The 13,859-nt window shown below is 40.9% G+C and overlaps 1 protein-coding gene across 2 annotated transcripts in view; it reads right to left on the bottom strand.

Moving 5' to 3' along the window:
• The window catches only part of RCOR1 (REST corepressor 1), a 136,166-nt gene that overhangs the window by 6,836 nt on the left and 115,471 nt on the right, over positions 1-13,859 (bottom strand). Inside the window, exons 7-11 of one of the 2 annotated variants that reach the window (XM_078335796.1) lie at positions 12,083-12,161; positions 8,822-9,040; positions 3,238-3,315; positions 2,946-3,003; positions 1,898-2,127 (exon numbers count right to left, since the gene is read on the bottom strand). In XM_078335796.1, coding sequence (XP_078191922.1) covers positions 1,898-2,127; positions 2,946-3,003; positions 3,238-3,315; positions 8,822-9,040; positions 12,083-12,161 — 664 coding nt within the window. The remainder of the gene's footprint in view (positions 1-1,897; positions 2,128-2,945; positions 3,004-3,237; positions 3,316-8,821; positions 9,041-12,082; positions 12,162-13,859) is intronic. The other variant, XM_035261573.3, reaches the window with a different exon arrangement.

Raw genomic sequence — 13,859 nt, 5'->3', positions numbered from 1 at the left:
AAAAGAAACATATGCACAACAATCGACATCCTGTTGGTAATGACTCTTGGTGCTAAATTTCCTATCAGATTTGTTATGCCAGCCCAGCTAGCATTGGCTTTAATCAAATGTGAAGAGAGGGAATAGAGCCAGAGTTCCTGACTCTTGTAGTCATCCTGGGAATGAAGCCGGAAAACACACACAGGAAGCAGCTTTCATTCCTGCAAATCCTAATGCTTCTTCCTCAGCAGTCTCCAGCTTTTCAATGCTTCCTAAGCTGAGTGCTAACAGGGGCAATTAGTGCTGGGACAAAAATCACGGGGGAAAAAAAAGGGAAGAAGAATAAAGAAAAAAAAATCACTGCTGAAAAACGAAAACACCATCATTTTAGTCACATGTCCTTTTCAGGCAGGGCTATGCACGGGGGTGACTCGGGGTACTGACTTTGAAAATACTACTGATTTAGTACATTTGTTACAAACATTTTTTGGCAAAAGGCTCTAAAGAATCCAATTCTAACAAAATTAATATGTTTCAATGCTGTTCTTATAGATGGCTGTGCCCTGAGGTCCTTTTTCCAGCTGGCAAAGAGGCCTTGCATGGAGGGGTGGCACCATACTCCCAGGGGATGCCATCTACCTTCCAAGGTACTTCCATGCTCAGGTCAGGAAGGGCCTTCTGGGCTGCTTCTAGAACCAGGCTCTTGAAGCAAAATGGCAGCACACACAATGCAAAATAGGTCATCTCAAATCATTCCAGCATGGTTTGAAAAAGACTTTGACGTAAAAGTGATTTTGTTTATAAAGCTAAATTAGGGCCAGGCGTGGTGGCCTCACGCCTCTATTCCCAGCACTTTGGGAGGCCGAGGTGGGCGGATCACGAGGTCAGGAGATGGAGACCATTCTGGCTAATACGGTGAAACCCTGTCTCTACTAAAAATACAAAAAATTAACTGGGTGTGGTGGCATGCGCATGTAGTCCCAGCTACTCGGGAGGCTTAGGCAGGAGAATCGCTTGAACCGGGGAGATGGAGGCTGCAGTGAGCCAAGATTGCACCATTGCATTCCAGGCTGGTCAACAGAGTGAGACTCTCTCTCTCTCTCAAAAAAAAAAAAAAAAAAAGCTAAATTAGTTCTTAAATTACCATGCTCATGAACAAATTCAGATGCAAAGTGCTTGGCAAGTTATTCTTTCTTATGTCCAGCCCCAGGCTCATCTGCTCTGGGAGTAGAGGGAGAAACATAACAGCAAGGCAGGCCAGGCTAGATGGGGAAATAGCAGGTGCTCCTGGCACAGAAAGCAGGGAGGTGATGGATGAAACCAGGGCTATCATCCCAGAAACTATAAGCCACCATCACATAGAACCACAGAACTGTTCCCATCAATATTTAAGCCAATCAGCCCCAAAGAGCATCAAAGGCTAGAAGATCTGGACAGCAGGGACAGGCCTGAGGAGCTCAGGGTTAGCTGGATGTGAGACTCACCACTCAGTTTGAACCTCATGATGATGTGACGACACATTTCAGATGACTGAGCTTCACCGACATTCCTCATGAACTTCCACCTTAGTGCTTCGAGACAGCTTTCACTGTGGTTTTACTTTTTCTTTATACCCCAACCCCCCGTGTCTTTGTGCCTCAAGATTTTACTGTGTTTAAGGAAAACAGACATTTTTGTTTCTGGCTGGAGGAAACCAGGATGAAATCAAGAATCTGCCCAGAAATTAAAATGTGAATAATATACAGGGACCAAGAACTGGAGTCAATGCACACACATTATGGCTATTTACAGGTAATAGTGAATTTAGTCATACAGCTGAAACCTACAAATCTCTATAGCTGAAAAAATTCATCACTTTAGAAACTGGAATATCAAGCACGAACCTAAAAGAGAAGTGACTGTTTTGTTTCAGATTTACCTCGTCTTCCTCTTCAGGCATCTTAATGGAATTATCTGGGGACTTCACAGGTTTCTGGTTACTGGGCCCATTGGTCTCTTCTTTACCATGTTCTGCTTCCCATTCTTGTAAAACTTCATCTATGTTGAAGCGGCGTCGATAATTTACGAAAAAGTTTTTCACTTGTACCACTGATTTGTTCCCAATCACGTCTGAGATTGCCTGAAAATCTCGGCCGTATTTCCTGATGGCTAAAGATGTAAGAAAGCATTTTTTAAAAATACAAGAGAAAAACAATTTTTTAAAACCACAGTTGAGACTTCTCTTTATCCAGATAAGAAAACATTGAGGCTTTTAATAGCCGGCACTAATTTCGTGTATTGTAAGAGCAGGAAAAAGTACCAGTCAGTTGTAGATACATTCTGGAGATGACCAACCCTGTTGTTTTGATATGTTTTCCCATTACATGTCACTTAACAACTGAAGTCACCCAGCAATTGCCCCAGGGCTGAGGACATTCTGCATTCATCTTTTTGGTATCGCAGGTCCAAAGTGTCTCCAAACTTAAAATCCGGACACACCATGTGCTTCTTTTGGGGTTTTGTACTTCCTGAAGAGTGGGGGCTCAACGAGTAAAGAGTAAAATAAAATACTCACACCTTTAGAAAACCGACGGTTCTACGTTAAGTGTTTACAACTTGTGAGAAGCGGGAAAGGAAAAGAGAAAAGCCCAAAGGAATGCAGTAATTTGGCGAAAGTGATATCCACTAGGACATGACCATCCAAGAATCTATTTCTACATCAATGGGGGCTGAGAGTAGGACGGGACATAACTTTTCCCTAAAATCTACCAATGTCTCTAAACTCTTTTTTTTCCCCTTTCATAATTTAAAGTCAGGGTCTCACTGTGTTGTCCAGGCTGGAATGCAGTGGTGTGATCATGGATCAATGCGGCCTTGCGCTCCTGGGCTCAAGCAAGTATGCTGGCCTCCCAAAGTGCTGGGATCACAGGTGTGAGCCACCAAAGCTGGCCTCCTAAACTCCTTAGAAGAAAACGTGTTCCCCTTACCTTGTACGGCGAGAAGCTGCTCTTCTGTAGTCCAACGTGCGTTACATTTCTGAATGACCTGGATATGCAAATGAGTCATTTTAGCACATTACATTTGGAGATGAATACGTCCTTCTGAATTTAATTAACCTTTCTTTTTCTCTATCAGAGTTTTAACATTAGTTACGTTCATAAAATTACGTGCATATACTCTTCCAGGAGATGTATACTGAAGATGTCGCCACACGGGCACTAAGTTCTTAAACATGTGGGACTGGAGCGTGATTTCTGATATGACGGTGACATAACCTACCTCTGGAAGTCGATACGGTTCTATTCCACCATCAAGTTTCTCCTTGAGAGCACTGTTTGTCTGTTTAATATTCTGGATCTAGAATGAAAAAATCATTTTCATTTAAAAAATAAAGACTTGTATAAAGGTTTGAAAACAGAACTTAAAAATGTAAATAAACAAAATCCCAAAAGTAAAAACGTTACTAACATTTGTTGTGGCTGAATTGTGAGGTCCCTATGGTATTCTCTGAAGCATCTAACTAGATTATTTGCTTGTTCAGAGCAACAGGGAAAGCACAACCAAGGAGGAGGAGATGAAAGAGCTCTCACGTACATAGTCCTGGATCCACAGCTTCCTAACATGTGATACCCAAGCAGCAAAACACCTACCTGGAGTCTTATATTAAAGACAAAAAAAATGCCTGGGCTTCCTACCACATAGGATTGAGCTGAAGTAACAGAGCAGCCAGAGTCAAGACTGAAAGGCCCCGGCTTTACAGCAGAACTGCAGGCGCAGACCCCCAGTGCCCTACATCACTGTGCTGTCCACCGCTTCTACACAGGGCAGACGCGCACTCAGATTTCTCTGATGATGCGGGAGTGGGGAGAACACAGCGTCAGTGAGTTTTCCAGAAGTCTAACTTGGATTAACTCTTCTCACTTCTTCATTTTCTTACAAATTATCTTTTTCCACATTACTGCCCCTTGGTTCAAGATAATCTTTCACTGCCCTTAATCAATAAAAAGAAAGACCACAAACAATAAGTACCAACCACCCAGGCCACGGCTGCTCTTTAATGGACCTTTGAATCAGACAGGACAGAGGCATGCTATTTTCTCTCTACTCCAAGCAGAGGGCACATCTGTGTCAAGCATCAGGGAACTCTGATTCCAGCATTTATCATCTTTGAATAATCACATAAGCAACTAAGAAAGCCAAGGGAAAAACAGCTTGATTTTCTCAAGTAAAATGTAAAAGACATTCATAAGTAGAAGATGCTACCCAAAAATTTTTTAATTTTTTCACTTGTAATTAATCTAAATTTAAAAAACCACATGTGGGCTGCTGGCTGACATACTAGACAGAACATCTTAGGCTCTTGTTCAGTGCTCTTTCAGTTAACCAAAAACCCAGGAAAACTGCAAAGTGCTATGATTATGTTCACTGGATTTCTTTTTGGCTAAAAACGCAACGCAGTAACAGTAACTTCTAGCAGGAAAAAGTCAGGGCCTAGAATATTACATGTCCTCTTCACATTCCAGTGAAACAGACCACTCTTGTCATTCTAGCTGGTTGTTCATAGATAGGACAAAACTGGGTATATATTGCAGCACTGTGATTAAGTAACATTATAAAAGAAGCAGAGAGATTAAATGTAAAAACATCTACAAGTTCTGAACTAAAAGCTAGCTCTAACTGCTCAGTAGCCTACACCCTTCTTCCTAATGCATTTTTTGTATCAGAAATATCGAGGCTTTGTCATCCCAGCTACTTGGGAGTCTGAGGTGGGGGGATGGCTTGAGCCTAAGAGGCAGAGGTTGCAGTGAGCCGAGATTGCACCATTGCACTTCAGCCTGGGTGACATTGCAGAGCCAGACCCTGCCAAAAAAATTAGGCTGGTGCAGTGCCTCACAGCTGTAATCACAACACTTTGGGAGGCCAATGACACAGCGAGGCCCTGTCTCTACCAAAAAATGTTAAAAATGAGTCAGGCGTGGTGATGCTCACCTGTAGCCCCACCTGCTTGGAAGGCTGAGGTGGGCAACTGCTTGAGCCCAGGCCTTTGAGGCTACTGTGATCCATGACGGTATCAGTACAGTCCCAGGCCGGACAACAGTGCAAGATCCCATCTCCCAAAAAAAAAAAAACCACCCTGGCCCCAAACATCTAGTGTTTATTAAGCAGAAAAAACAGATTAGCGGCCACCATCATGTCAACTGGAAAGAAAGTGAGTGGCAATGAAACAGTAAGAAATAGGATATAAAAGTAATCAGCATTTAAAGAAAAAACAAAATTAAAAATGGAAAAGCCATCCACTTGTCCTGGTGCCCTACTAGACACCTGCCCCCAACCCCCAACCCTCAGACACACGGACTTTTCTTTCTTCTACTTTACTGTGGGCATAGTGATTCCTCTTTATGTCAGATTATTTCATTCTCCACTCAGAGAAAGACCTAATGCAACCAGCACCGCTCACTGGCTAATTTAAGAGACATGCCCGGCCCCCTTCTCGCTGGTAGAGGCTGATGACGCTCTGGGAAGGAGGAAGAGCAGTACACAATGCATGGGCACACAGAATTCAGCTAAGGAGCTCTGGTAAGGCTTTTGCTTTTCCTGCTAAAAGGGACAGACACGTTAGCTCCACCCCACCTCCTCTTCATACTGCCCTGAAAGCAGATGTGAGGTTGCAAATGGCTCCTGTAGCTTCCAACACGAGGCAACAAGCACAATGAAAAGCCAACAGCTGAGGACGGCAGGTTTGAGCCCTGAAAAGTGCCTGGCTCCCTGGGCATCACTGAACACATGAGCTAATACCAGCAGCCACTGACGATGGGACTTCTTGCTATTTGAGAAAAATAAACCCTACATTGTTTAAGGTGCTGTGAGTCCAGTTTTCTGTTATTTTCAGAATGTATCCCTGATATACCAAACATGTTGGCCTCCAAACAAGTGGCCCCTGTGGACTGACTGCCCATTTTGAGTCTAGAAGCACATTTGAAAAGTAAATAACCTACCTCCTCTCTTCGTGAGACTGAGTCCTCCCTCTTCATAATTGTGGGCTACCTTCAAATTTAAAAATTCTAGCTCTTGACCCTGCTCTGAAAACCAAAGGGTCTTTTCTCTCTCACACTATGGAGTCAATAACACCTCCTTGGAAGAGGAAGGCCTTTTTTTCTTTCCTCAATACATTAAACAGCAACCACCAGGAGCTCATTCAGCAGAGGGAGAAAGGAAAGGAAGATGACATCAATGAGAGCTCGTAACCTCAGAAAGAGCTCTTCCGGTGCTAACAGCTTCGAATGCTCTCACACAGTAGCCAGGACGTATTCCATGAGATCAGGCAGCCAAGATGAATCTCATTTAAAAAGAGGCCCAGAAAGATTAAGAGATTCTCCTAAGGTTAGAGTGCAGCCGACAGCAACCATGACAAGAAGCTGCTCCTCTGAGCGCACAGGGTGTGCTTGGGTCCTGGGCTGGGCTGCCTCCCCGAACCACAAGAAAGACGGCCGCACACCATGCTCTTCGCATCTACGGGATGACAGTTGGCCTCCTGTTTAACCTTCCAAGGGAACCACCAAGATTAATCAAAAGCGCAAAAACCAAAAATAAACTGTCAGTCAACAACTTGCTGATGGGTTTCTGGAACTGAATTCCAGAAAGAGAATGAAAGGGCAGTACTCAACTACTAGGTTGAATTTTCAGTTTAAATGTACGATGCACTCAGATTAAAGTAAGCCACATAGCAGGCAAAAACAATTGTAAGGTAATTTAAAAAACAGTATCTTTTATAACAGCACCAAAAGAATACCAAATATCACAGAATAACTAACACAAGAGCCTAAGTTCTTACATAGGAAACAACGCAACACTGAGAAATTACAGACACACAGAAGTACAGGAGTATACCATGTTCACTGATCAGGAAATTCAACAGAGACGTGAATTCTCCATTTTTATCTATAGATACAACACAATCCCAATCAAAATTTTAAAAGCATGATTTTTCTGAAAATTGATAAAATAATTCTAAATTTTATATGGAAATTAAAGGCCAGTGATAACCAAGACAATGTTGGAGAACTTACATTACACCAGATATCGACACTGATAGAGCACATAAAGTTAGGGCAGTAAGTACTGGTGAAGGGTGGACAAACAGCCCAGAGGAATGGAGAACCTCAAACCAGACCCAGACCCATACAGACACTGGGTGTAAAACAGAGGTCCTGCTGCGTTGCCAAGAAGAAAAGTTCCTTCAATAAATACTTGGCCAAAGTGATACTCATATGAAAACACAACAGTGACTATTAATTCAACATGTGACAACAAATACAGAAAAACATTTCTGTAAAAAGGCAAAACAACGCTTCTAAAATCAGCATGGGAGATGACTTGGGAAAGGTTGACAGAACTCAAAAAACACTAACTTGAGAAGACTAAGAAACAACTACCTTAAAATTAAGAATCACTGTTTATCAAAAGATCCCATTAAGAGTCACAGAATGAAAAACATATTCACAGTACAGGATGTAGAAAACAACTCAGAGACTAAAGAACACCTTATAAATCACTAAGAAAATATGCAACCTGACAGAAAGAAACATGAAAGACTTGAGTAGACATGTCACAAAAGAGGATATCCAAATGGCCAACAAATGGATGAAAAGGTGAGCAACCTCACTAGTCATCAGGGAACTGCCAAATAAAAAGTACAATGAGGTATCATTATAACCCATTAGAAGGGATAAAATTTAAGACTACCAAAATGTGGCAATGATATAGAGCAGTGGTTCTCGACTGGGGACAATCTTGACCCCAAAGGGAATCTGGTAAGGCCTAGGGACATTTCTGTTGCCATAACTGGTAGGGGGAGGGTGCTACTAGCATTTAGTGGGTCAAGACCAGGGACACTGCTAAACACCTTACAGTGCAGAGGACAGGCCCAACATGGCAAAAGTGCCACAGCTGGGAAACACTGATGTGCAACCACACATAAAATGACAGGGCCATTTTGAAAAAGTGCTTAGCTCTCAGGTTGAAAGAAAGCCAGACATAAAATAAACAAGACCATATGACTTTCATTTATACAAAATTCAAAACAGAAAAAAACAATCTATGGTTTTAAAAATCAGAATAGGGCCGAGTGTGGTGGCTTACACGTGTAATCTCAGCACTTTGGGAGGCTGAGGTGGGCGGATCATCTGAGCTCAGGAGTTTAAGAGCAGCCTCAGCAACATGGCAAAACCCCATCTCTACTTAAAAAATACAAAAAATTAGCCAGGCATAATGGCGAGTGCCTGTACTCCTAACTATTTGGGAGGCTGAGGTAGGAGGATCACTTGAGCCCTGGAAGCAAAGGTTACAGTGAGCCAAGATCACACTAGTGCACTCCAGCCTGGGCAACAAAACAAGACACAGTCTCAAAAATAAAAATTAAAAAAAAATCAGAACAGTGGTCACCTACAAGGAGGAGTCAGGTAATAAAAGAGAGGAGGAGCTGCTGAGGGAATGCAGCATTTCATGAGGGGAACAGTGACCAGGAGGGAAAATGCATGGGGGGCAACATTCTATTTTTTGGTCCAGATGCAGGTTACTGGGGTGTGTTCATACTGTGAAAAATCACAGACACACAGACACAAATGTACATAAATATGATATTCATATGCTTTCCTATATACTTTAGAAATACTTTCAGATGACACTATATCCATATACTTCAATTTATATGTTCATTAAAAAGAAAAAAAAGAAATCAATGGGCTAGTACTCAAGATCTGTCTAATTCTTTAGAAACAAAATGCTCCTTTCAGATTTGTGGAAAGAGAACATTCAAATATGTGATTAACAGAAACACCTCTCAAGGGCTAATTAACTCTTTTACCTCCAAGACCAGGCTTATGAGTACCTGTCGTTTGACTGAAACTAATTCCATGTCTAGTTGTCTCAGCACCGTGGTAGCAGCAGTGGCATTGGCAGAAACAGCCTCCACATCTTCTTGAGAAAGAAACATTCCTTTAGGAGGTTTCCTTTTTGCTCTATTTTTAGCTTGTGTGCTATGTTTTTCTTTTTTGACCTGAGGAACTGTCTCAGTAGGGGGCACCTGTATGATATATATATGTAATGAATGAAACAAAAAAAAAAAGGTCAAATGATCAGTAATAAACATATTTATTTCCTTAACATGGCACAAAACAATCTAAGACAAATACCCTGCCCTATCAGAACCAAGTAAGATCTACAAATTCTAACAGGCAGTTAACAAGACAAAATTTGGGCTATTGAGCTTTGCCTAAACACAATGGAACTGTGTTCTATTCTTTCTTGTACAAATACTTCCTTACTCTGTCATTTCAAGCCAACGAAAATAAGAATTTTCAGCTTCCTCTAGTAATATACAAAGAAAAAAAACTGTATTATCTGCTGGTGAGTTTTGTAGACGGACGGACGGACACGGACACGGACACACACACACACACACATCCATCTGTATTTATCTACATTCTACTATTACTTTTTACACACCTTTTCTTTTTGGACGACACAATTTTTAGAGTAACTTATATAACTTATTCTAAAATAATATATCTTATTTTAAAATGCATGACTGCTATTAATTTTTTTTTCTGTAAAACCAAAACCTTCAGAAATGAAACAGTAAAATCTTGCCAAGTTAAAGAATATGTCGCCAGATGTGGTGGCTCACTCCTGTAAATCCCAGCATATTTGGGAGGTGGGTGGATCACCTGAGGTCAGGAGTTCAAGACCAGCCTGACTAACATGGTGAAACCCCGTCTCTACTAAAAATACAAAAATTAGCCAGGTGTGATGGTGCGTGCCTGTCATCCAGCTACTCAGGAGGCTGAGGCAGGAGAATCGCTTAAACTCAGGAGGTGGAGGTTGCAGTGAGCCGAGACTCTGTACTCCAGCCTTGGCAACAAGAGCAAAACTCCATCTCAAAAAAAAAGAGTATGTCTTACTGGTAACTGCTTTAAGAACAAGAAGTTTTTATAATTGCTCAGAGTTTCATCTTGTTCATGCATTAGCATTCACTGTAAAGCTGAAAATGTGACTTTCTGCTTCCTATTTTAAAAGACTGAGTTAAAGACACCGCAAACTATGACGGTAGTTTCTTCAACAAGCAGGTAATACAAAAATATTAACAGACAATAAACTATGCTCTGTATGGGACTACAATATTTAATAAAGATCGCCTACTGACTCTGTCTGTTCAAATAACATTTTAATACTTAAAGAAACTATGATTTAACCATTTTCTTTCTGAATCAGAAATCACATTAAATAAGAATTATAAAAATTGTATATAATCAAGTGTTTTCTCTCATTTAAAATGTGCCACTGAAAAACCTAGTAAATAGCAATGCATCAGAACAAAGAGTAAGAAGAACTCCAACTACAGTTTGGTTTCCCAGTCTAATTTAGCGAAACTGCAGGGTCTTATTTGGGCAGTCATACAAGTTATGGAGAAAAAACTGACCAACTTCCAGTTTGGTGGTATATAACAAACAAAAAAGCCTTAACAATGTATGTAGAACACGTTGACTCAACAATTCAACTTCCAGGAATTAATTCTAATGAAAAAAACCTACATGCACAAATACTGAGTTATGTGAGAATCAATACAGCATTGTTTATAAAAGCACAGGGGGAATAAACAACTCAGAAATTCACATAGGGTAAAATTAAGTCAATTATGAAACATTCATGTGACAGAAGAACACATAGCTATGTATACAAATATAGTTGACACAAAAAAATTCAAGGTCCAGCCTGGCCAACATGGTGAAACCCCATCTGTACTAAAAATACAAAAAATAAAAAAATAGTGGAGTGTGGTGGCACGTGCCTGTAGTCCCGGCTACTCGGGAGGCTGAGGCAGGAGAATTGCTTGAACCCCAGAGGCGGAAGTTGCAGTGAGCTGAGATCACCCTACTGTACTCCAGCCTGGACAACAGAGTGAGTATCTGTCTCAAGAAAAAAGAAAATTCAAGGGGTTGGGCATGGTGGCTCCTGCCTGTTATCCCAGTGCTTTGGGATGCTATGGTAAAAGGGCTGGCTGCTTAAGCCCAGTAGTTGGCAGCTGCAGTGAGTCATGATGGTGCCACTGCACCCTGTCTCAAAAAAAAAAAAAAAAAATTCAAAGTAGAGTAAATTGAAATGGTTCTAAAAATTACAAAGATCCCATTTTATGTATTTTAAAAAGTCACTAGATTCAGAATGATCAATATACAGGCATATACATTTTTCTGAGAGTTCTCAGGAAAAAGTCACCGAAATGTTGACAATGATTATGGATGATAATATCATAAATCACTTTAATTTTCTTCTTTCAGTTAGCTGTATTTCCTACCTTATCTGTAAGAAGCATGTATTACTGATGTCATTTTAAAGTTTAGATATATTTAGACCCTTCTGTTTTTCTAGGCTTAAAATAACTGTTCTTATAATTTGGAGCAGGGAGCGAGAACGCTGAGAAATTTTATTCAAACTATGGACTCTGTTTTCCAAAAAATACCTCTATGAACCTATAGAAAAATTACATACAATTATAGGGGTTTATGAGCCCTCTGATTCCAGAAACTAAAATCTCTTGTGTAACGATACTGTAAATGATGAGGGAGATGAAACAATCACCATGTGTGAGAGGATGGCCCTGGCTCGCCCTGGTGTGACCACATTCCTGCTTCTGAGTGAGTAATGGGGGGCTGTGCTCAGTCGCTGCCAGCTCCCTGCAGTCACCCTAGGCATGACATGGGTGCCCAGGACGGGTAGACACCAGAGGAGCTAGAGTGAATGGAGGCCCCTAGGTCTGCCTGGAATTCACTAGGCCACTTGCTAGCCTACTGAGCTAACCTTACAAAGGAAGTCAGTGAGGACTGCTGCCCTAGGGAACATCATTACTCATTAATGCTATTTTTTTTTCCTTTAAGGCTTTCTTGATTCATATTTAATGGTAAACAAAATTCTACGATCTATAAAGCAAAGATAATATCATTGAAAAAAAAACCATATCATGCTGCTTTCCCATAGCACTTAATATATTAAGTAGAACAAGCAAGAGAAATGTTTTATTTATGAAACTAGTAATACAATTTATCCGCCTAAACAATACTGGGGGAAATACCTCCTTTTTGCTTTCCTTGTTTTGATCAACCTCAATGTCAATGGGATTATTTCCATTTGTTTCTTCCAGTTCGTCCTCACTGGAAGACAAGAGCAAGTGACTGAATGGTTATTGTGTATTAATTTTACCACACAAATATAAACAATAAACTGATTAATGGCAGATTTAATATACAAATAGTATGTTTTCAGACTGCTGAGATAAAAACACCTTTATAATTCAAACAGAATACCAATTCCATAGTTCTTTCAGTCTAAATGAAAAACTACTAAAATAGAGTCCTAACTTCTCTCTCAATCCAGATCTAGAACACTATTGCTCTATTTGTGTAAATTAAAAATGCATTTCCATTTCTCCATAATTATCTGTTGAGAACTAGGATATGATCACTAAACAAAACTGAAAAATTATGAGAGAATAAATTTCGACTGCATTGGGAACAAACTTACCAACAAGTAAAAAAATCCTTTTTCAAGTACCATCTTTCCACTCAAGGCCGCACAAAGTCTGAGGTTTTTCTGATGTCCTGGACAACTGATGTTTCAAAATTAAGTTTGGGCCAGGTGCGGTGGCTCATGTCTGTAATCCCAACACTTTGGGAGGCCAAGGCGGGCAGACTGCCTGGTCAGAAGTTCAAGACCAGCTTGACCAACATAGAGAAACCCTGTCTCTACTAAAAATACAAAATTAGCCAGGTGTGGTGGTGCATGCCTGTAATCCCAACTACTTGGGAGGCTGAGGCAAGAGTATCTATCGCTTGAACCCGGGAGGAGGAAGTTGCAGTGAGCTGAGATCGTGCCATTGCACTCCAGCCTCGGCAACAAGAGTGAAACTCGGTCTCAAAAAAAAGCATTAAGTTTAATTTTAAAAAGAAAACTAAGGCTGGGCGTGGTGGCTCATGCCTGTAATCCAAGCACTTTGGAGGCGGCCAAGTCGGGCGGATCACCTGAGGTCGGGAGTTCAAGACCAGCCTGATCAACATGGTGAAACCCCCCCTCTTAAAAATAAATAAATAAATAAATAAACAAACAAACAAACAATAAAATAAAAACTAATATTGGTATAGCACTTTAAATGCTTTTTGTAATATCCTGAACGCATTTCTTAAAAAAAAGGAAAAGGAAAAAGCCCCCGTGTAGGAAGGAATGCAACTCTAAAAAAATGAGAAAACTAAGTCTACAGAACTTATGTAGCCTGCCCCAGTGTGCCCACCTCTGAATCCATCCCGGGGGACCACGTCCACTGTGTGGCACCTCCTTCCCACCCTCCACCAAGGTAGCAGGAAGCTCTAGCTGAGGAAAGAGTGTCCACAAGTAGAAAGAGCCTTTGGCAAAGGAAATGTTGTCCCAGTCTCTGCCATGACTTTCATTGGCAAGTCCTGTTAGAAAGTCAACAATTTATCAGGTGCTGCTGCAGCACCTCCATCCCTGCATTCCAAAAGTGGTTAGGTGTACATGGGAGGTGGAGGCAGAGCAGTTCTCGGCCCCATCACGAGTAATGCAAACAATTTTTGAAAAAGTCCCCAGGGAGTAAAAATGGAAGAGCATTGGCAGGTATTCTTATTTCATACTCAAGGATATCCAATCCCACTCCGCATTATTTAATTTTGATTGCTGCTTAGCAAACTGCACCTGCTTGTAGTAACAGACTTACTATATAGACAGTACACTAAAAAAATGAAAATGCTTAATTAAAAGTTAGTAAGATTATTCATCCATAAATAGACGGGCTAGTATGTAAGTCGGAGGCAAAAATATCTAGATTTATCATGGTCAAC

This window comes from Callithrix jacchus, chromosome 8 (genome assembly GCF_049354715.1).
Source record: "Callithrix jacchus isolate 240 chromosome 8, calJac240_pri, whole genome shotgun sequence".
NCBI classification, from domain to species: domain Eukaryota; kingdom Metazoa; phylum Chordata; class Mammalia; order Primates; family Cebidae; genus Callithrix; species Callithrix jacchus.
The sequence above is the reverse complement of the archived record's forward strand: the minus strand, read 5'-3'. Positions and strand labels throughout refer to the sequence as shown.